General features: G+C 45.8%; 1 protein-coding gene across 1 annotated transcript in view; it reads left to right on the top strand.

Moving 5' to 3' along the window:
* PATJ (PATJ crumbs cell polarity complex component) overlaps positions 1-19,844 on the top strand; it is a 132,115-nt gene extending 112,271 nt beyond the window's left edge. The window contains 11 exon segments of the mRNA XM_041421570.1: positions 1,000-1,083; positions 3,061-3,254; positions 5,009-5,156; positions 6,220-6,306; positions 9,457-9,574; positions 11,156-11,196; positions 11,456-11,578; positions 12,609-12,713; positions 16,094-16,197; positions 17,687-17,808; positions 19,419-19,844. Of these exon segments, the coding sequence (XP_041277504.1) occupies positions 1,000-1,083; positions 3,061-3,254; positions 5,009-5,156; positions 6,220-6,306; positions 9,457-9,574; positions 11,156-11,196; positions 11,456-11,578; positions 12,609-12,713; positions 16,094-16,197; positions 17,687-17,808; positions 19,419-19,567 (1,275 nt within the window). The 3' untranslated portion in view covers positions 19,568-19,844.
* The last annotated feature ends 3,195 nt before the right edge of the window (positions 19,845-23,039 follow it).

Here is a 23,039-nt window from a genome sequence, read left to right as displayed (position 1 = left end):
GCCCCTGCTCCATCCCACAGCAGGGTTTCCATGCTCCAACCTCACCAGCTTTTCTTGGGAGCTCTGTGGGAAAGCTCCTCTTTGGCTTGTTCCTGTTGGTGAGGGGCTCCACAACAGCAGGGAGTATTTGAGAATGGCTTATCCAGGACCTACATGTGGAATTAAATAAAAATCACCACGTGTTTGCCCAGAGCCAGCGCTGGAGGCTCAGCTCTGAGGCTGAGGGTTTGCAGGTGCTGCTGAGGAGAGGAGCAGGTTTGGCACACAAAAAGGAGCATCCCATCCTGCAAGATGAAGCACTGTAAAAAGGATGCTCACCTATATTTTTTTTAAGAAAAAAGAAAAAAAAATAAACAAACCAGAACAATGCAAAGGGAAAGCACCAGCAAGAGAACAGTATGTTCTTTGTAATGCTTTTTCTTTGGGGACATCTATTGCTGGCAGTAAGATTAAATCACTGAAACCTTCCCTGAAGCTACATCTGCCACTGCCTACATTTTCCAACCTCAGTAATAAACTAACATTTGCCATTGTTCCTTTCTTCTGGATTTCATTTCTTACAGATTTAACCAGTGCTATTTACCACAAGGCATTCAGCTCTTGCTTAAAGCTGAGGTCTATGCCAAGTCCCTAAAAATATTCATAGCTCCAAAGAATCTGGTTTTAAATACTATCATTAAAAGTAGACTATATTAATACTGCAGTTCACACTGAGTTCACGTGCTGCTGATGCCAATGCATAAAAATTATTGAAGAAGCTCTAGACAAGACTACCCTGAAGTGGGGAACAAAATCCTTTGTACCTTTATACCAGCTTTTGATTACAGGAGTCACTTTCTTATCCCAAAATACTGAAAATTTGAAAAATCTGTGTTACACTTGTGCTTCTCCTGACTTGGAGGGCTGTGTTTTTGACTGTGGAGCTGGTGGGGAGTGTGGGGTGGGCCAGTTTGGGGGTGTTTGGGAAGGAGGGTTCATGCCTCTCCCTTCTTCCCACAGGATGCCATAGTGATCCATGAAGTTTATGAAGAAGGAGCAGCAGCCCGAGATGGCAGACTTTGGGCTGGTGATCAGATTCTAGAGGTAAATGATGTTCTCTGTGTCTGTATTTGGTTGTGGAGACTTGTTTTCAGTTCAGCAGAGGTCCCTTGGAAGCTGAATAGGATCCATTGTCGAGGCTTCCCTTCTGTCACTAAGAACGTCCTGAAAAATTCATATTTCCTTATATATTCATATAAACTGAAGGTACAAATTGAGAATACATTAAATTTAATTGAGCAAGGCAGTTCTTGAATTACATAGTTCAGCTGTCATGTCCAATAGCTTGGTATTATTCATCTCTTTAATCTTTCATTCGGAGGCCTGCGCTTCCAGCACCACTCCCGTATCTCTGCTCTGCCTGAAATCCAAATACTGAGCTGGGGTAAGGTGGGGTGAGCAGGAGAAGGTGGCTGTAGCATCCCTGCCAGTATCCCTGTTAGCATCACCCCACAGCATCCCTCCCAGCATCCCTGTGAGCGTCTCTCCCTGCATCCCTCCCAGCTCCCCCAGGCCACACCTCACGCAGCTGGGGAATGGCTGCTGTGAGTAAATGTGGTGTTTTTCCCCCAGACAAGCAGGGAAAAGGTGGAGGGAAAGGGTTAAGAGAGAAGTGTTGGTCTGCAAATGAAACTTGTGTCAGGCAGGGGTTCAGTGCAGCTGCTTTGCAGCTCTGCTGTCAGCTCAGGACAAATTCCCAGCATGGCCATTAAGGCCTCGGTGTGTAGGGTTAGGAAAATAGCAAGAGGTACTTGGGGAGTTGTCTTTACAGCTCTTGCACTGCAAATATTTTTGTTAGCATTGAGGCCGAATGTTGTTTTGGTTTTATAAATAGCGGGGTATTAACAGAGCACAATAATTAGGGGGTAAGAATGGAGCAGGTTAATTAATTCTTCTCTGGCCAAACAGGAAAGTGCTAATGTTTGTGAGCCATAATATTGTTATTATTTCAGCTTTTAAAAGCTGTATTAATCAAAAAGATGACTGAATTAGTTTCAGATTAGTCTGATAAAGCACACATAGATGCCTGTATCAAGGAAAATACACACTTATAAACAAATGTGTGCAGAGTTGGTACAAAAGAATATAGAGAATAAAGATTAGCCTTAATTATCTTAATGTAAAATTATATATGATTATAGTTTTGCATATCTAGAATTCTGAGAAATATTTTCATAGCCTTAAAACTCGTGGAAGTAGATTAACATTTGTGGTTATTCTGTTGCAGTTCATGCTGCTTCCTAAAGAGACTTCAAAAATGTCTAAGTATTGATATGTTTTGGTATGAAGAAATAAAAGATGATTTAGTTGACAGAATATTGGCAAACACCTTAAAGGGCATTTGTGGATCAGGCTTGGCAAAATTAGATTAAGTTTCACGTTCCAGTAGGGTTTTTTTAAAGGGACATTTAAGCAGAACTTCTTGTTCTGTCTGACATTACTAAAATGCTGAAACCTCCTCAGGTTTTGGTAAGAGAAGTGCAGCTGGCTGCTCCAGCAGCGGTCTGGTGTGCCATCTATTGGGAAAAAAGGGAAATCACCATTGAATACACCCTGCCTGGGATTCTCTGAGGCCATTTATTTGCTGGGATTCTCTGTGACCATTTATTTGCTGGTGTTTCTGATTCCCTGTTTTCATCTTGGATGATGTCACAGAGCTGGGGCAGAAGGGATCTGAGTACTGAGATACACAGGGAGCTCAAAGGAGCACGTCCCACTTTGTGTAGCTGGAGAAAAAAGCATTGCTTGAGGTTCCAAAGGCTTGAGATTAAAAATAAGAGAAGAACACCCAAAACTTCCAAGCCCAAATGTTCTGATTGTTGGGATTTACTGCAGGCAGTGGCACAAAGCTCCGAGCTCACACTCCATAGGAAACCCAGGATCTCCCCCTGGGAATGGGAACCCTCAATTAGAGCACCAGGGGGTGTCAAATTGACAAATGTGTGCTGTCACCCAGGGGCAGGGTGTGATGAAAAGATCATTTGTCCGTGCCATTTGGAGAGCAAACACTGATTATTCCAGGTGAACGGGATCGACCTGCGCAGCGCCAGCCACGAGGAAGCCATCACCGCGCTCCGGCAGACGCCCCAGAAGGTGCAGCTGGTGGTCTACAGGAATGAGGCACACTACAAGGATGAGGAAAACTTGGAGATTTTCTCTGTAGATATCCAAAAGAAAACGGGCAGGGGACTGGGGCTCAGCATAGCTGGGAAACGGTAAGAGTGTCTCTGATCTGACTGTGCTTCCAATGGGAAATATTTGGGATTTTGGTGTGTGAACAACTGTGGCCAATAAAAGGAATGTGAAATAAAGGGGGAAAACTCTATAAGGAGCAGAATTTTATATGTAAATATCTTCCAGGATGGAATGGGGCCGTGGTTCTGGCTCCTGTGTCAGAACAGAGCTGAGAAGTGGAGGCTGTTGCTGCCCAGGGATGCTCCGGGCACAGAGAGGGAATCCCATGCAGAACTGGGGGCTCACTCTTCTGTGGCATCAGGGTACCTGTGTGTCAGGGCTTTGGAGGCCCTAACCATGGCTCTTCTGGTTTCTAAACTGGGGGATAAACCTACCCTACCTCTTTGCAGAAGGGTCTGTGAGTTAGATTGAGCTCATGCTCGGTTCAAAGGGACCAAGGCCAGTGGAGGGTGAGGGGCTGACTTAGACCCAGACCCTGAGCAGTTCAGGGGACTGTGCCACGCTGCAGAGAGCAGTCTGCAGAGCACAACCTGAGATACAGAGCCACTGAGACTGGAAGAGCTCTCCAAGGTCATCAAGTCCAACCTTTGACCCATGTCATTCACCCAGAGCTCTGAATGCCACCTCCAGTCCTTCCCTGGACACCTGCAGGGATGGGGACTCCAAACGTCCCTGGGCAGCCCCTGCCAATGTCTGACCACCCTTTGCATGAATTCTTCCTGATATCCAGCCCAAACCTCCCCTGAGACCATTTCCTCTTGTCCTGTCCTGGCTCCACCCTGGTGCCAGGGAGTTGTGGAGAGGAATACAGTGGGAAGTAGCAGCAGCCTAATAAAATGTGACTTTTTCTTGATACATCTCTAAACCACTGCTATTAGATCACTCAAACCAGAGCACTGATAGTTTTAATCTTCCTTTGCTAAAAGAGATTTATGGCATGACACTTGCTCAGTGTTGGAGTTGCCATCCTGCATTGCCAAAAATAATTTACTTTTGCCATTACAAAGCACCGTGTCATTATCCTGACTGCCTATGGTCAGCAGAGTAGCTGCAGCAGTTTTTGGGTGGCAGTGTTTAACCCAGGTGTTGTGAGCAGATTGTGGGGTGGGTAATTAATTTAGATTATGTAAATTATCCTGCAGATGGTAATCACAGTCTCCAGCCCTCTTCCTTTTGCCTCTGTGCTGAACTTCCTGTGCTACTCCTGAATCCTTCAGAGTGGGGATCCCCTCCTTAGAAGGAGCCCAATTGCTGAAGTTTGTTAAATGATACCCAGGTATAATTCAGGGTGGGAAGTGGTGTGTCCTTCAGGTGAAGGATAAAAAAATGCCAGATCTTGGCATTGCAGCTGGCACCAGCTCACACCAGAAATCACAGAATCATTTAGGGTGGAAAAGCCCACCAAGACCATTGAGTCCAACCTTTAACCTCACCTTGCCAGGTCCACCACTAACCCACATCCCATCAGGAGATAGTTTAACTCCACTATAGACCAAACCTCAGACTTCTATTCATATAAATGGTGTTTTCCATAAATCTTTATGTATTCTACAGTCTAAACTAGCAGTTCAAGGAGAAAGACAGCATTAAATATTAGCAAAACATGCTGTGGTTTTAAAACTCATTGATTTTTTACACAGCTGAATGAGGTGTAAAACTGGTTCTTCCTCTGCTCGCAGGTTTCTTTTAATGTCTCTTAAATGCAAGTAATCTAAATTGGTCTCCCAAAGAATATTGGATTGTGTAATTAGCCATATGCTTCTTGCATTGTTAGAAATGGAAGTGGAGTGTTTATCTCTGACATTGTTAAAGGAGGAGCTGCAGACCTAGATGGAAGATTAATTCAAGGAGATCAGATTTTGTCTGTAAATGGGGAGGATATGAGAAATGCCTCACAAGAGACTGTTGCCACTATACTTAAGGTGAGTACAGAATGCATTCTGAGATATTGAATTGCAGTTACTGACACTGTGCAAGGTAATTATCCTGAAGTGCTATTTACCATACACAGGACAGCTCCAGCTGATTACCCAGACAAGAATTTCATTGGAAATAACTGGGAGGTTCATTTAAAGTCACTTCTCTGTGTATTTCTAGGAGTTGGATGATACGAAGCAGGAACACAAAGGCACATTTAGTGTTTAGGCATTTATTTGAAAATGGAACTGTGTATCTCATGTGTTAGAAAAACACTTGGAAACAGAGGCAGCACACACCAGAACTGAAATAAATCTTTGGCTTTGCTGTACTGACCTGCAGGGATAAAATGACAGCTTAAATCTGTTCCTGCACAGCTTCCCATCCTCCAGGAGTGATTTTACTCTGAACTTCTGGGACAAGTTGCCTTTTTCCATTCCTTTTTCCGTGGTTTGGGGGAGAGGGCAGGGGTGGGATGGCCACGAGTGCCATCAGTGGATGCTGAAGACCCATTTCTATTCCAAGCTGCATCTGCTCCCAGGGCTTTCCCCCTGCCATCCCCACCACTGTTTCTGCACATGATTTCTTTCATTCTTCAGGGGAAAGGCTAATTATTTCCTTGCTTTTTCCATTCAGGGTTGGTGCCTTGCCAAAAGTTTACCTATTTAAGAATTGGGAACCGGTGGTGCGAGGGTATTTTGTTAAGTTGGATCCATATGGGATAAATTCACCCTTTTCTGCAGCATTTTGCCTCTGAAGGGTTTTTCAAATGTCTGCTAAAGAGTTTGGGGCTTTTTGTTTCTTTTTCCTGAGTAAATTGGCCATCAGTTTGCAAGGGGGACATTCATACTAAATTCAGCAATCAGGAGGAACCTTCAGGACAAGCCTAAATCCACTTTTTGTATTGTCTAAATACAAGTGTTCATGTTTTGAACATTCCTTGTGGCTTTCTTCATGGACTTGTGGTGCTGAATATAAACATAATTCTCTCCAGGAGAGCATGAAATATTATATGTCTACTTAAATTGTACATTGTGGGTTGTTTTTGTTTTTCTTTTTTTCTCCAAGTGTGCCCAAGGCCTGGTGCATCTTGAGCTTGGGAGATTGCGAGCTGGGTCATGGCTGTCATCACGGAAAACATCCCAAAACAGTCAGGTTAGTGACAAATTCCTCTGTTTAAGCTGGAGCTGTGAAGGGCAGAGCACGGGGATGGTGCACAGATGTGCACATGGAGCTCATCCTTCCACAGACACTGCTGAGGGTGGGGAACAAAATATTTTATCCCCATAATTTTCCGTGCTGAACCGCAGCTGAAATGCTGATTGAGCAGAAGAGCTGGTTAATGTATTTATTGCTGAAGGAGTGTCTTCCCAAGACACACCAAAAATCTGTAATATTTTTCTCAAGTGATGATGCCCAGAAATGTTTGGTTTGAAGACTTGCAAACACTGCTTGAATGTATTTTCTGCAGCTGTTTTGTCTATCAAAAGGAGCTAATGAAACCAAACTGTATCTCTGCCTATCTTCCAGCAGAGCCACAGGAGAGCTGCTTTCCTCTCCAAGAAAACACAGAGCAATTTCCTGCTTCACTTGCTTTTTACCTGAAGCGAGGACAACAATTCATTTTTCAATCAGAGCAGGGCCTTTCCCCTCTCCCTGTGCCCCCCAGTCTGCTCAGACACCAATTCCTGGTGTTAAACCTGGAGGATTGCAGGGGAGAGAAACAAGGCACAGTGACTTAGAAAACTCCTTCTTAATGGGTTTTCCTTCTCAAAGTTGACAGCTTTGCCACTCAATTTAAGGTGCCAGTGTCTCTGAAAGAGGGGATCACAGCAGGCTGAGGCTGTGGGGGGCTTTGGCCCCTTTCTCATGTGGGGAAGCTGCACATAAGGGGATCCAGCACTGCTAAAAGAAGGGTTTGTTCTTTGGAAGCAGAGAGGAGGAGCCATAGGAGGCTGAGGGGAGATGTGAGTTAAAACAGGAATGTTTTTAAGGAGGTCTGTAAGGAGTCTGTCCATGAACAGCCCCAAAAAAGGTGCCAAAATTATCACAGCATGGTGTAATTTCTTCACTTCCTGAAGGGCAGCAGTGGCCCTGGCTGGCTGGAGGTGGTGAGGTACCAGGAGGGGCTAAAGCCAGGTGGGAACAGCTGGGCTAAGCCCAGCTTTAAAAATACTGGCTTTGGAGAAACATCTGCAGTGCATGGAGCAGGCAAGGAGAGGTGAAGTAGCAGAGGGAAATTGCACGGATTGCATTAAGTCAGCAGTCAGGTATTAGATTTTGTTTTGGCCATTGTATCAACATGAAGCCTTAGCAAGAGCAAGGTAATCAAAAAGTGACAGCTACAAATCACCCACCTGGTTTTACATGTAAAGCTCAAACTGAAAGGGAAACAAAATGCCGTAATATTTAACGTGGGTCTAGGTAAAAATTCAGATCCAATGACTTCATCTCCATTTTTTTGTAGCATAAGAGGCTTTTGCAGGAACCTGGTAAATCCTGCCTTTCTTTTAACACAAGAAATCCTAATCTCCTTGATGCAGAATCGTTTGAGAGCCTTCATCTCCCTGCTCCAAAGTGACTTGGTGATTTTGAAAGATGAATAAATGTTTCTCACCAAAACCCTTCCAAGAGTTATAAAAATCTTGGCAGATGATGCAGCAAACCAGCTTGAGTGATTTGCACAACTGCAAGCGCTGCTTTAGAAGGTGCTGGCCAAGAGCATCCAGACCTTTTGTCCTCACTTGGCTTTTTTCTGGGTCCACTGAATCCTTTGAGCAGTGGAAATCGAAACAGGGGTTTCTTTCACATGCATTGCAAATGTTGTTAACTGGGCCATGAATTGGCACCCAGGGGTGGAAACTGTGCTGTGCCTGGTGTTTGTCACTGACAGCTGCACACTGGCCAGTGGGATAAATGTGTCAGGGCTTTTGAGTCACCAACTGATGAATTTTTGGGGAGAAATCTCTGCTGTATGTGGACAAGGATGGAGCAGATCTTTGTTTTGGACAAGGCAGCCCAGGTGGAAAGGTCTGGCCCTTGGTGGAACCTGTTCAGATGTACTTCCTAAATTGATGGTTGGGTTTCCTCAAGGGGCAGAGCCTGAAGATGATGCCTCAGGTTTTGGCTTTTCCATTTTCAGACTCTGAGCTGCTTTAGTATGTGGGTCTGGGCTTCACATGAGGGGATGGTGAGCTCTGTGCACAGAGCAGGGAGACAAAACAATTCCTGCTCCAGCTGGGCACCAAGGACAAATGATCCAAATCTCAGCCCAGGAGCACAAACCCCGTGGGCTGCAGAGAGAAAAACAAGCAGGATGGGAGTGCAGGGGCTGAGCTGGAATTGGACACTGAACTGCAATGTGCACATGGAGCAGAGCTGATCCCAGGGAGAGACCCCGGGAGCGCTCGTGCATTTTGGGACCATTTGGGTTCATCTTGGGGGCAGCCCTGGCTGGGCTCTTGTGCTGCCCAAGGTGGATCCATGGAGGAGATCCTTTGAATCAATCCCTGCTTTATTCTGGAGCTCTGCCCAGCCTCTGCTCCAGGGCAGCCTGCACAAGGCACCAAAGATAAAAGCCAGAAAAGGGGAGAGGGAAAATGAGGGAAATGGAAAGGGCAGCAGGAGAGAGCTTCTCCCTTTGGAGGCTCTCCTGTGTCAGCTCCCATGTTCTTCTGGAAATGAGAGAAGGTTCCTGGGCAGACAGAAGGAGCAGGGGCAATTGCAATGTATTCAGCTAAAATAGCAAAGATTCCTGCCAGGTGACAGGATGGGTGTCCCTGTTATCCCCCCCCCTTCATGTGAGAGGGCAGCTGTTTGTCCTCCTGGGTGCTCCTGCATGCAGGGGCACCACAGGGAAGGTGCCCATCATCTCCCCTTCTCCTGAGGTGTGGGGACACCCTGGGAGCAGCTGAGAGGGGGGAACACCTAAAGCTGACCTGAGCGACACATAAATGTGGAATAAGGATCTGTAGTTCTGTGAGCAGCACCACAGGATCACTGAGGTTGGAAAACCCCTCTGAGACCATCAAATCCAACCATTCCCCAGCACTGCCAAGCCCAGCATTAACCCCTGTCCTAAGTGCCACGTCCACACATCTGTTAAATCCCCCCAGGGGTGGTGACTTCACCTCCATGGGGAGATTTTGCTTGGTTTCCCCTCCCAGAGGGGTTTGCACTTGCATGGCCAATGTGGCATTTCCAGTGTGGCTGGCACAGAGCACAGCTGTGCCCATCTGTCACAAGGTCTGGTTTAAAGTTCACTTTTGGGTTTTACTCATGGGTTTTATTCTTTATTTTTGCCAGGCAAGCCAGCAGAGCGTCCACAGCCACTTCCACCCCGCGCTCGCTCCCGTGCTCTCCACCTTGCAGAACTTTGTCAGCACAAAAAGATCCTCAGCAGACACGTCCCAGAGAAGCTCAGGTACAAACTGGGCAGCTGTCAGAACAGCTGAGTGTGATTTGCTTTGTACCCTGCTGCTTTGAAAGCCAAACTGAACACTCAAATCTGGCTTTCCTGCCCAGCCTCCCCGAAGACGCCCCACGGATGTTTTTAAGAACCAAACACTTCCCAGAAAATGACATTATTTTTATGTCTGCTGGAGCAGGAGTGGCCCCTCTATTTTAAGTGCAGAATTCCTGTGCCCTGCTATTCCCCTTGTCAGAGGCTTAGCACAGGCATGGTTCTCGCATTAGGAATGCTTTTCTCAGGGAATAAAGCTGCCACCACTTCATTTATATCTTTGTTGCTCTTGAGTGCGTAAAGGGGTGTTTTGTAATGAGAAAGTCACAATGCCCAGTTTGCAGTTTGCAGGTTTAGAGAGCTTTAAAAATCCATGACCTGCAGCAGCCTGGGGAGAGTGGCTCCGGGATTTGGGAATCTTTGCTCACATCTGACCGTGGGCAGGAGGAGGAGACATTTCTTCTGCTGGTTTGCAGGCACTGCAGGAGCCTGGTGCCTTTTGGGCATCCTTCCTTGTGCTGTCTGGGCAGGCCCTGCAGCACTGGGCACTTCCTGACCCTGATTTGGGGTCCCCAGGGCTGGGTTTCCCAGTGCCACAGACCTCAGCTGTCCTGGTCCTCCTGCCCAGGCACACCTGCATGGGTGTGGGGAGTGCTGGTTTAGGGGGTAGGAATCATGGAATTTTGGAAGAGATTTTACTCTGCCAGCCTTCTAGTTTCATTACAGCTGATACAATTAGGGGTGGGTGTAGCAGAGCTCAGGACCTGACTACACCATCAGCTTGTTGGGCTGAAAAAGTTGCAGTTTGAACTGAACTCTGAAGTCTCTTTGTCCTTTATTTTCCATTCTCCTTTCCTCTCTTACCTTTCCCACTTTCCCTCTTGTCTTTTCCCAGTTCCTTTTTTCCATTTCCCCTTTTCCTTTCTTCTTCCCCCTTTCCTTTCCCTCTCACCTTTATTTCCTTCCCCTCATCCTTATTCCCTTCCCTTTTTCCTTCCCCTTGTCCCTCCCCTTTTCTTTCCTCTTTTCCTTCCCCTTTTCTTTCCCTTTTCCTCCCGTTTTCTGTATTTTGAGTACTTTTCCACACCCTTTCACTGGGTGCACGCCATCCTGACTTCCTGCCTGCCCATTATTCACCCACACAGCACCAAGGGGAAGAGGAGATCCCTGGAACTGCACCATTTCCAGAGCCCTTTGTGCAAGGGCGCTGTGATTTAGGAATAATAATCCAGTCTTTAATTGAGTGAAGGCACAATAGGGCTGTTCTCCAGGCTGGCAGAGTGCTGCAGTTCCACAGATTGTGGCTGGGCTACAGTGGGAGTCACGGTGACACCGGGAGCCAGAGGGATGGCACCGCATCCATCCTTCCTCCTCCTCCTCCTCCTCACGTGGGCAGCACTGCCTGCCTTGGCACAGGAAGGCTCCACTCCTGCCTGGTGATAACTCTGCCTAGACAGCAAGGGACCGTTGTCACCTGACAGTGTTATCTCTTAATTATATTATCTCTTAATTACAGGAGCTAATTGTTTGTTTCTTTATTAGTAGGAGCCGATATGGGCCCGAGGACTGTGGAGATAACAAGGGTCAGTGAGTTGTTTTCTACCCATTCATAAAGCCAGCTCCTTCCACTGAAGTTGTTCATTTTTGCAGCATTTCTCTCGAGTCCAGCTGCACGATTTGTGTTTGCACTGGGGGTTGGATGTGTGCCTGTGCTCTGGGTGAGGAGATGTGTGTGTCAAACCCATTTTCTGCTGTTCCACCAACCAAAGCAGTCAGCTGTTGCCATACCCTGCACTCTGCCAGTTGCCCCCTCTGCAGATGTTTGGTTTTGCTGTGTTCCAGGGCCCGTATGATGCCCTGGGTGTCAGCATAGCAGGAGGGAAGGGCAGTCCCCTGGGAGACATTCCCATCTTCATTGCCATGATCCAGGCCAGCGGAGTGGCTGCTCGGACACAAAGGCTCAGAGTGAGTACAGGGGCCCTCAGTGTTCCTGTTTCATCTCCCACCTGTCCCTTGAAGCCTCAAAAACTTCTGCATCTGCTGTCACTGATGATCTCTCACAGACTGCCCTGCCTCTATTTATATAAAAGCAAAACAAAAAAAAAAAAAAAAACACCCCAGAAAACAAATCTGCCCTTCTCTTCCCATCTTGGCAACTGCTGTCCATATTGGAAAAGTGGCATTAAGAGAAAGAGCTTAAATGCATTTCTATGTCTGTGTTCATCCAGACCCAGGCAGGGCAGCAAGAGACCCTCTGGAAACCTCAGGTATTTTGGGAACTCCAGACTGGGCATCACTTAGAGCTCAAACCAGGCAGAAACCAGATCAGAAATGAGTTGTTTGCTCTTAAGGCCCCTATAAATAGACAGCAAAATAAGGCACTTGTGTCAGACCCACAGCATGTGTGGGTTTCCAGGCATGGCCATGGTGAACACTTCCAGTTTTGGAGAGAGTTTCAAGGAATCATGAGGATTGAAAAGAATTTATTATGCAGATCCACGTGCTTTGGCCCATGAGATTCATTAGAACATGCTGCTACACTCATGCCTTGTCTCTGATGGAATTAAACAGTGGCAGGGTCAAGATCATTTTTGTGTGTAGGAAGAAGAAATCATCCAGGTTAATTGGATTAATATCAGAAGTTCCTTCTTTCCCATACAACATGTGCTTACACTGTCTGGAAGAATATGAACTTGTCTGCACGTTCAGGCACAAATGAATCCTTTCTGGATGGGAGGGCAGCAGTGAAAATCTCCCTCCCTCTCTGCTTGCAAATAGAAAGAGCAAAATACAACCCATCTTTGTTTTCTCTGATCATATTGTTAGTGTTAAAAAAAGAATGGGAAACGATCACTGGCAGTGCAGAATCCTCACAAAAGGGATCCTGCAAAAGAGAAGCATGACTGTGCAGTGCCAAGTTCATGAGGAATTTTAAGCATTCTTAATTTTAATTTTCCCTAATGCTGGTAATTTTCCATTACTGTTGTACTTTCAGGTTGGAGATCGGATTGTCAGCATTAATGGGCAACCTTTGGATGGGCTGTCTCATGCAGATGCAGTTAATCTACTAAAGAATGCTTATGGGAGCATTATCCTGCAGGTATGGTGATAAATTGAACATGCAGCTGCAGCAGGGTAGATAAATGGCATTCAGGAAGGAAAAAAAAAAAAAAAACCCACACAAAAAAACCCTGAGCATCCCTGGCATAAGGCATCACAGAATTGCAGGGTGCTTTGCTGGTGGGAATTACACAGGAGGAGAGCAAGAAATCATTTCCATTCAAAAATTCTTTATTGCCATTCACGCAGGCTGTGAGCGTGGTTCTATAAAAGCATAACAAAGGGAACAAAATAACTTGTTGCCACACGTGATAAATCAACAAGCTTCCAAGTTGTGGTTGTTTTTTTTTTTTAATTGGAAGTTAACTAGCAACAAGAAAATGTGTGTATGTGCTTGTGATGTAATGAGACAGGGACCCACAGGGTGGTTTCCTTGTCCTTGAAAGAAATTCTATCAGAATTTAGGAAAAATGATGTCATCATCACCAAGAGAGAGCTGCCTGGAACAGATTATTCATCAGGTAAAGGATAAAAACAGTGAAGAGAGAAAACAGTGCTGTCACTGCTGTGTTTCTCTGGTAGCTAAAAGGGGCATCTTCTGCCACATTGCTCCTGATTGCTGCCTGCCACTGTGTTGATCCATAATTTATTTTTATGTTTACACAAAGAAATGGGGAAAATACTTGCCAGTTAGAATTCAAAATTCCGCTCGTTTGCAGAATTATTGCAACAATTGGAAAACAAGCTGAAGGCACCACTAAAATCTGCTCTTAACTCCCTTTATCATCACAGCATTTTGGATTGGAACTCATCCTCAGGGACTTCTGCAAGCTTCTTGCTTGTATTATGACACAAATGTGACTATAAAAAACGGGGGAGGGGAAGAAAAAAGAGGCAATGAAATGATAATAAACTTAGTTTGAGACTTGCTCATTCTTTGTTTTGTCTGTCCATGAACTGCTGACCCAGTAAGTGATGAGCCAGTTCCAGAGCAGATGGTGTTTTGTGTAGTTCCATTGAAGTCAGAGGAAACACACAGATTCACACCAGCTGAGGATTCTCTGTTAAATTATAGTTATCATATTGTTACTAACGTTGAGTAATTTCACTTTTCATGTCAACAGTGTTCCCTGAATAGAAAATGAAAGCTTGCTGCAGAACCCAAAATTGCTCATCTTGAAAGCTGTAATACAGCTCAATATTGCACCTCATGATGGATTTAAAAATATTCCTGATGGGGCACTCTGGCACTGGGTGGCTCACACAAAGAAAGAGCTTCTTCTAGAAATGCCACTGGGTTAAAGAACTTCTTCTGGAAGTGCCTTTGGGGCTGTCAGTTGGCTGTTTTTCTTCTTCTGATCATTCTGTCTCATTAAAATGAGCTTGATGCTGTTCACAGATGATAGAGGTTTATTGGGACAGAATAGAGGCAGTTTGCCTCTGTTAAAAATCTGCTCCAGGAGGGTGGGCTGTTGTGTTTTAACACCTGGAGTGGTGTCAAAGCGTGGTGGTGGTTCCCTTCCCCACCAAGCACGGGTACCTCTCCCCCACCAAACTGCTCTCTTTTTTATTTTTACCAAAACACTCCAAAAGGAACAATCCTATCGCTGTGATCATCATGAGTGATGTGCCACTGAGTAATTCTGTTTATTATCAGGGTGGACCACTTTGTGGCAGACTGCTCTGAAAGGTCAGATAATTGTGTTCAGTGGGGTGGAAAGGCTTATTATGGGAACGTCCTGGGAAGGAGTTTGCAAATGCTGTTTGCAAATGGGAGATTAAGGTCTCAGGGGAACAATCATCCCTCTCAGCTGTTTTGATGCCTTGGTTTAATTTAATTTCTTTTCTGCAGGTGTAGTAATGAGATAAGGGGGAGCTTTTTTTACAAGGTTGTTGAACTCTGATGTGTTCTTGCTGCCAGCTGAAGATTTTTGAATGTAGATTTGTTTTTACCCTCGTTTTATCGAACTACAAAAAAAAAAAAAAAAAAAAAAAAAACATGACAAATCCTGGCTGGAATTCCTTACTGTGATGCCACAGGAAGGGAGCTTTGGTGGGGTCTCTGCTGGCTGAGCCAGGTGCTGTTCTCACCTGCTGGACCCCCTTCCTTTGGCATCCTGGAACGCGAGTCCTGGGATGCAGAATTTGCATGGAAACCTCCTGGCTCCATCACCCTCTTGGCTCCAGGTGGTTGGGGAAGAGGGAAATATTGCTATGGAAGAACTGAGAGCACTCATTTAAAACAGATTTATAGAACAAATTTCTTACTTTGAAAAGGGAAGTTTTCCTTAAAGCGAAGTTCACAGCAATGAGTGGAAGAAGTACCTGCTCACTTTGATAAAATAAGGCCATAGCTAGAGGAAATATTGCATTTGTGCTTCCTGGCTGTTCTTCACTGTGTCTGAGCTGAACTCCTGTGCTGCAGTAAATGTCAGGCAGAGAAGAATATCTCCTCAGAGGGAGCTGGAGTTAGGGGATAACCACAGCATGGACTTGTTGGGAAATTGATGTCCTTTCAGCTGTAAATACTTCAAATCCAAACCACTTCGTGGTGGTTTCTTGAAAATGTTCCATTAAAAAAAAAGTAAATAAAAAATCAACATCAATGAATTAAAAATAAAGTTAATGCCAGGGTCCTCACTACTCTCACAGAAGGAATTCCTTCCCAGTCTCCCATCCATCCCTGCCCTCTGGCAGTGGAAACCATTCCTTGTGTCCTGTCCCTCCATGCCTTGTCCCCAGTCCTCTCCAGCTCTCCTGGAGCCCCTTTGGGCACTGGAAGGGGCTCTGAGCTCCCCTGGAGTCTTCTCCAGGTGTACACCCCCAGCTCTCCCAGCCTAGAGAAAGAAACCTTTCCATAGAAACTTTTCCATAGAAACCTTTTCCACAGAAAGGTGCTCCAACCCTCAGAGCATTATTCAGGATGTTTTCAGAATAATAGAGGACCCAGAAATGGGAAGATTAACAATCCAGTTTGTTTTCAGGCTAAAAATTCAGAGAAGTCAAAACCAATGATTAATTTGTTCCCTGCTCATTAGACAAACCAGTCTGAGGCATTTCAGGGTTTTTGCCCAATAGTCTTGGATCTTGGTGTTCTCTTAGAGGTTGTGGTGGTTTCTTTCAAGACCAATCCTGGACCCCTTGTGTTAACTCTCTTTCCTTGGAAAAGCAGCCTTTTTGTCTGGATTACCCAGAAAGACTCTTCCCCTTTGCTCAGAGCCCAAGTGATGATCTTGTGAGGGCCAGAGAAAGCTCCAGAGCAAAATTTGCATTGAACCCCAGAAAAGTGGCTGCTCTTACCTGGAAGTGTGGAACCAGTGGAGATTTAAGACAGCAGGACTTGGTTTTAAAGCTTGCTTGGGGAAAAAAAGCCAACAGCTGATTTTCCAGACTGTATTTCCTTGCATCCCTCTTGCCCAGGTGGTGGCTGACACCAACATCAGTGCCATTGCCAGCCAGCTGGAGAGCATGTCCACGGGCTGCAGCCTGAACCTGCCCTCCGAGCATCCCAACGAGGACCCTGAGTGAGTTCCTGCTCTCCTGCAGAGCTGGGGTGGATTCCTGGGCTAGGGAAGGGGTGCAAGGAGGTCTCTCCCACTGCTTCTCTCTACTTTTCCATCGCCTTTAAAATGAAAGCTCTGTGACCTTCCCCAAGCTGATGGTGGGCTCGTGTTTGTCTTCACCTGCTGACAGAAATTGCTTGAGTAAATAAGCAGAAAATGGGTTTCCAAGCACCATTTCTGGGTGTTTTTCAAGGAAACAGTATCCCTTTTCTTCCTTAATGTTGTGCTGACATGGTATTTCTGCCCTTGTTATTGGCTTCCTCGTCTGGAAGGAGTTCTGATCATAGCAATTTGAAATAGTTTGGTATTGGCAGACTAATGCCAGAGGTGTTAAAAACACCTTACAAAACATGTCCCAGGACTTTGTCTTTTCAATCTTTGTAGGATTACGAGCCAAAAAAGTCCAATTAAACTCATTCCTGCTTGCAGCACTTGTGTGTGGTGATGGAAGTTGGAAGTCCAGCCCTGCCATGCATCATTCTCCATCATGTGCTTTTCTCACTGTAGCATCCCAGTTACCATTTTGAAATTCATTTATTCTCCATTTCAGCTCATCATTTTCATTATGTTCTCCATTTTCATTCTGTGGTTCATTTTATTTATTTTAAGAAGTTGCTGCCCTGCCTCAGGAGGGTTGAGTGTAAAAGTTGAGCTCTTTGTGCTGCATTCTGTGGTCTTAAAATGTGAGATGCTGGTTTTGTTGCTGCTCCCAAAGGAGAACTGCTTGCTTTACAAAAGGATTTGTAATCTTTTTTCATATCAAAGCAGCAGGGAAATGTGGAGGTGAAAATATGAAGCAGAATTAGGTATGTCCTAAAAAATGCATAGATATTACTCAGCTTGGGCTGCACCTTTAGAGAGGTGGAAGATACCAAATGGATTCCATGGAACCATGGAATGGTTTAGGTTGGAAAAGCCCTCTCAGATCATTGAGTCCACAGCTACAGCTGCTAAAGCCATCACTGACCCATGTCCCCAAGTGCCACATCCACACAGGGCTGGGCACTCCCACTGTGCCAATGCCTGGCCACTTTCTGCCCACAGCAGTTCTTTCTACACAGGTAGAAATTGCTAATTTCACATTTGAGATGGATAAATTCATATGAGTGGTCTAAATTCCACCAAAAAAAAAAAAATCTTCCTTTGCTCAGTGTAGGCAGAGAAAACCCCTGAAGAGTTCAGGCTCCAGCTAATGAGCTCTGGAGTTATGAGCACAGGCATGTGGGTATAATACAAAACTTAAAAATAATTTTTTCCAAGTGAGGAGCTGGAGCACACGGAGCAGCCTTTGAACTCTGGGCTTTGCAGGAATGTTCCAGTGCAAGGGTCATGGTTTGTGACTGTGTGAAGAAAACCTCGTGGTAGATAAATGTCTGTGTAAGTGTTCCTTCTGCATAAAGTCCCCAGAGACAGACACTGCTTATCTAAGTGATATTTATTGTGTTTTCAGAGCACCTCAGCCTAAGATTATTACTTTGGAGAAAGGCTCTGATGGACTGGGATTTAGTATTGTAGGGGGGTATGGAAGTCCCCATGGAGACCTGCCCATTTATGTCAAGACTATATTTGCCAACATATCTTTTATTTTTTGCTTTCTCCCCTTTTTTTTTTTTCTGTATTATCTTTAAAAATAAACCTAAGATTGGGCTTGGATAATATATTATGTAGCAGAAAGCAAAATGTACTGTCTGAGTACGTTGCTGTGAGTTAGTGGACCCAGAACTCATAGCTGGCTTCTCAGTTTATATTTCATATTACTGATGGCTGAAACAAGACACTTTGTCTCAGCAAAATTGCTCTGTGTACTTGGGAAACTTGAGTTTGTACATTAAAATATTTATAAGGCAGCTTTCTATCTGTAAATCTCCAAGAGATTTCCAGGAGGTATTGAAGGCTTCTTTTATCCCCACTGTGCAGGAGTGAGGAGATTGCAGAGATGCTGTATCCTGATGAAAAACCAGGAATTAGCCCATCTCTGATCTCAGCCCTGAGTGTCTGGGGGGATTGGGGGTCCCTGCCAGGTACAGAGAGCTCCAGCCTCTGAGGCTGGGGAAGAATCAAAATACAGTATATTATAGAGGGAGATCTGCCCCTTTTCCCACCCATCCCCTGCTAAAAATGACCCAGCAAGACTTTGTCAGGCATGGCCACACGAGGGGAGTTCTGGAAATGGAAGGGGAGGGAAGAAAACCAGTGGGAATTAGGGATACTTGCCATAAAATAATTGTGAAGTCTGTCACATGCAGCTGCTTTCCCTGTGCCTGCTTGGTGTCACTTGTGCCAGGGTGATGTAGTTGAGAAAACTTTGTCTGAAGGTAAAGTAGGAGCCAAATCTCCTGCTGTTCTGGGGCTCAAACCACAAATATCTGGTATTTTTACAGTTTGAGATTATTAAAATATTGTTCCTTTTAACTGGTGCTTAGGGCTACAAGTTTCTAGATGTGAGCATGACTGAGAAATCCTAAATGGAGCCTGAAGTTCCTGCAGGTGGGGCAGAGACACTGTGAGCCAGCCTCTGGGCAGGCAGGGCTTGGGATTTAGGTAAAAGAACTTCCCTGAGATGTCTGGAGGAGAAGAGCCATTTCTAAAGCTCTGTGGAAGCTTTCAGGACTGTCACAGAACTTTTCAGGCTGGAAAAACCCTCTGAGATCACCGAGTCCAGCCATTCCCCCAGCACTGCCGACCAATGTCCCCAAGTGCCACATCCACATGGCTTTTTAATCCCTCCAAGGATGAGGACTCCACTGGGCAGTCTGCTCCAAAGCTTGGCACCTTTTGGTGAACAAAATTATCCTGATGTTCAGCCTAAACAACCCGAGGCCATTTCTTCATCTCTGCTGGGGCTGGGGGCAGTGCCCAGCTTGGTTCCTTTTCCCTCCCCACTTTTTTAGCTGTTTGTCAGCCGTGAGGCATGGAGTACATTTAAATGCTGCTTTAACAAGCCTCTCCATGATCATAAAATCCACAACCAGTCTCTACCCAGGCCTTTTTTCAGGGAAGAGCCAATTCTGTCTCCTGGGCGCGTCCCCTGGCAGGGTGGGGAGCGGCGGCACTCGGGGGGAGCTCAGCGCTGCCATTTCTCCCGGCCAGGAGGCAATCCCAGAGCTCCATCCCCCATTCCAGGCAGCATTCCAGGCTCCAGGAGCCCGGGGGTGCCACGCTGAGCCCCGCTTTGCCGTTGCAGGGCGCGGCGGCCGACGACGGACGGCTGAAGCGCGGGGACCAGATCGTGGCCGTCAACGGGGAGGCCCTGGAAGGCGTCACCCACGACCAGGCCGTGGCCATCCTGAAGCGCCAGAGGGGGACAGTGACCCTGACAGTGCTGTCCTGAGACAAACTTGAGTTAATTTAGGCCGTCACTAGAGCTGTCTGACTGCCCAGCCCCCAGCAGAGCCTGGGTCGGCGTTGGCGCATTCCCGCTTCATTCAGCCATTCCCGCTTCATTCAGCCATTCCCGCTTCATTCAGCCATTCCCGCTTCATTCAGCCTCCCTCGTTTCTTCAGCCTTTCTCCCCGCCCTCCACGACTCCTGGTGGCTTGGGAGGTTTCTCTGGACAAGTTTTAATTAAGGAATTTCAAAGGACAAGACTCGTTGTGCTTTATTTAACGCGCCGGTTTGTCCCCGCTGCTCTGAACCCCGGTTGCGACTGCTGAACCTGGAATCAATTCGCGCACAAAAGAGAATTCAGATCATCAGCCGATCTCATCTGAGGGGCAGGAATAAATGCAGAGTGACTTGTCATCTCACTCATGATTTACTTATGCTAATTGTTCTTTCAAGTATGCCAGAAAACATTAGCAATGTAATTAAATTACCACTGTTCCAAATGATGAAATATCAAATTCTCCTCTGGGAAATTGTTTGTGCTCGGCATAGTAAGTCTGATAGTCAAATGTGAACTTCTCATGTTTATCTCTTTGGGTAGGTCTGTGGAAGTTAGTCAGAGGTAATTACTGTGATGTGTCAATTTGCAGCCTTTAGCATGAAAAATAAACGAGGGGAGAGGGAAATTTATTTTTTTAGGCTTTTAAAATGTTTGAGCCTTTTCAGATATTTAGGCAGCATGAACAACAACAGCGTAGCTCATTCTATTCTAATTCTATTTTTTAAGAAGAAATGTGCTGATATATGCTAGGCATGTCGCATACAAAGGCAGTTGTTGTCGTGCCAAGCTGCAGCATAATTGTTCATCCTGAAACTTTAACAAAGACAAAAACTTTGCTTTGGGAACGTGATCCTGTAATTCTAGGAACGATGGTGAGCAGAGCCTCCAGCTCTGTGGAGTTCATCCTAACCACCAAACTGATGTACATTTCCAAGAATCCCCTCAGGATCTGGCAGTGCAGGAAGAGGCTTTTGTGGATCCTGGAAGATGCTCCTCTCCTGGGGCTGCCAGAGTCAATTTTGGGTAACACCAGACACTACCAGGCAGGGCTGGGATGATCTCCCACAGCCAGGTGCCGCAGCTGGGATGAGTTCCTCAATTCCCTCCAGCTCAGTTGAATCCCCCAGCCAGTTTTTTGGGGTCTGAAGCCCACGAGGAGCCTTCCCAAGGCTGGTCCCACTCTGGAGGTGGGTGTAGGAACGTTCAGCCAGAAGTTCCCAACTTCATTCCATGTCCCAGCCATCGAGCAGTGATGATGTGAGTGTGGCCTTGGTGATTTAGCAGATGGATTTGGCAGGCAGATTCCTGGCAGTGCAAGGCATTGTGGGTTAATCTTCCTATCCAGAGGAGCAGGAGGGGGTTTGGAGGAAGCAGCCCAGTCTGATTTGGAGCTATTTGGCATAATTTGTAATGGTGATGTAGCTGGGAGAAATTAAATCGGGGGGTGGGGTCAGAATTGGCTGCTCATTTTGTGTGAAAAATTCCAGGAATTAAATGGAAAGAAGGTTGAAAATCTGCAGTACGATAACTGAGCAGTGCAGGGAGGTGTTAAAGGTACAACTGTTCTGTGGAATTTAGTGGAATTTTCCCCATTTTACATACAGGAACCAGTCCTGAAGCGAGGTGTACTACATTGAGACAGGAATGCTGTGATAAGTTTTCATGGAAAAGGGTTTTCCTTTTTGCTTGGGAAGTTTTCCATAACTTTAGGCAATCACAAAGTGCATTTAGCCTGCTGGAACCATTGGTGGGTATTCCCTTAATAGTGCCTGGAAGAGACTTCTCATTTTCAGTGGATTCCCAGTGTCCTGTTGGATTTGCCAGGTGAGGTGTGAGTGGAATGCTGATTGCAGACGCACAGGAATGTCTCCAGATGTGGAAATCTGGAGAATTCTTAACAAACTGCTCTGGTTGCACAAGTACCCGAGGCGTGCAGGAGTTCAGGGTGAGCTGTGAGGAGCAGTGTGAGCTCAGCAGCAGTGTGTGGAATTTATCAACCAAAGGGAATGATTCTCCTGTCCTGTGTTTTTGTACCCACCCTGAGGCGTTGCCACATTTAATCCATGAAGTTGTACACGGCTGTTTATTAGCCTGTGATGCACATGCAGTTCACAGACATAAATAATAGAATTTGTGGGCTGAGACATTTTGCACTTCTCCTTGCACAGAAGGAGAGAGAACATTTTCTGCTTCTTGTAATTTGCACTTTGTGTGTTCAAATATGTTACTGCCAAAAATTATAAAAAATTATATTGCAACTAATTGATAAGCCAGTGACCATGCTCCACGTGCAGGCCAAGGCAGAGAATTCAGTTTGCACCACGCTTGTCTGGGTGGGGGTGTTCTGGTTTGTTTAAAACTTCATTTCTGCGCAAGGGAAAAAGCAATTAAACCTCCTGATTGTATGTTTACGTAGATCAGTAAAATGAGACGTTTTATGACTTCAAAGGTTCTAAATAAAGCTCGGTTGCATAAGTAGTTGTGCATTTGTTTTATTCTGTATTTTAATTTAAGTCAGTGTTCAAAGCTGTTGCCTGCCCTCATATCCAGTTTAAACCTCCTCTGGCAAAACTTTTCCTCTGTTTCCTCTTGTCCTAAGGGTTCTCCTGCCCTGGTTTGAGGACTTGAGGGGCACAGCCTTCACTTTAGAAGGGCCATGTGCTGTTCACCGTCCTTCCATCAGCTTCCTCACCTGGAGAGACCTGGAACAACCTGCTCTGGGCAGTGACAGCACCAGGAGCCAGCTCAGGGCTCTGGGCATTTCTTGGCCAACTCATACCCAGGTTGTGATGTGCTGGTGGTGGGGCTGGTGGGGCCAGCAGGTCAGCCTGGAGGGATGAGGAACTCCACCTCATTGTCCTGCAATGAGGAATCACTGTAATGCCCCTAAATTCCCTGTAATTAATCCCATGGCAATTACCACCCTGGAAGTGTGACATCCATAGGGCCTGTGGAGGTAAAGTGATTATGCCAGGGTGGAGCAGTTAATGTCCCTCTGCCTGAAAGCACTGGAGTGAATTAATTTAGTGTCACACGTGTATAAAATATCAGTTTTTACAGTTGTGCTGAGCGTGGATGCATAATTCCATTATTGTCTTTCTCCACATGTCTGCATATCTGGTTTGATGTCCTGGTTAAACACTGCCATGGTCATTGTTACCCCTCTTAGTGGGGTTTGTTCCCCAAAATGCACATTCCTGTGACAGCTGCACCTCCTAGGATGGCAGCAAATCAGAGAGATCTGTGTTCTGCAGCATCCCAAATGGAAAAGGAACAAGGGTCCCCCTGACTTTGGTTTTAGCCTTTTCCAGGTGGGCTCTGAGGGCTCTGCTGCCTTCTCAAGTCTGGTGGGGGTGAAGCAGAGTTTACTCCCAATTCCTGTGCAAAAAGGGAAAAAATGCAGTGGTAGCATAAACT

The sequence above is a fragment of the Onychostruthus taczanowskii genome, unplaced genomic scaffold (assembly GCF_017590055.1).
Source record: "Onychostruthus taczanowskii isolate IOZ18803 unplaced genomic scaffold, ASM1759005v1 scaffold7, whole genome shotgun sequence".
NCBI classification, from domain to species: domain Eukaryota; kingdom Metazoa; phylum Chordata; class Aves; order Passeriformes; family Passeridae; genus Onychostruthus; species Onychostruthus taczanowskii.
The sequence above is the reverse complement of the archived record's forward strand: the minus strand, read 5'-3'. Positions and strand labels throughout refer to the sequence as shown.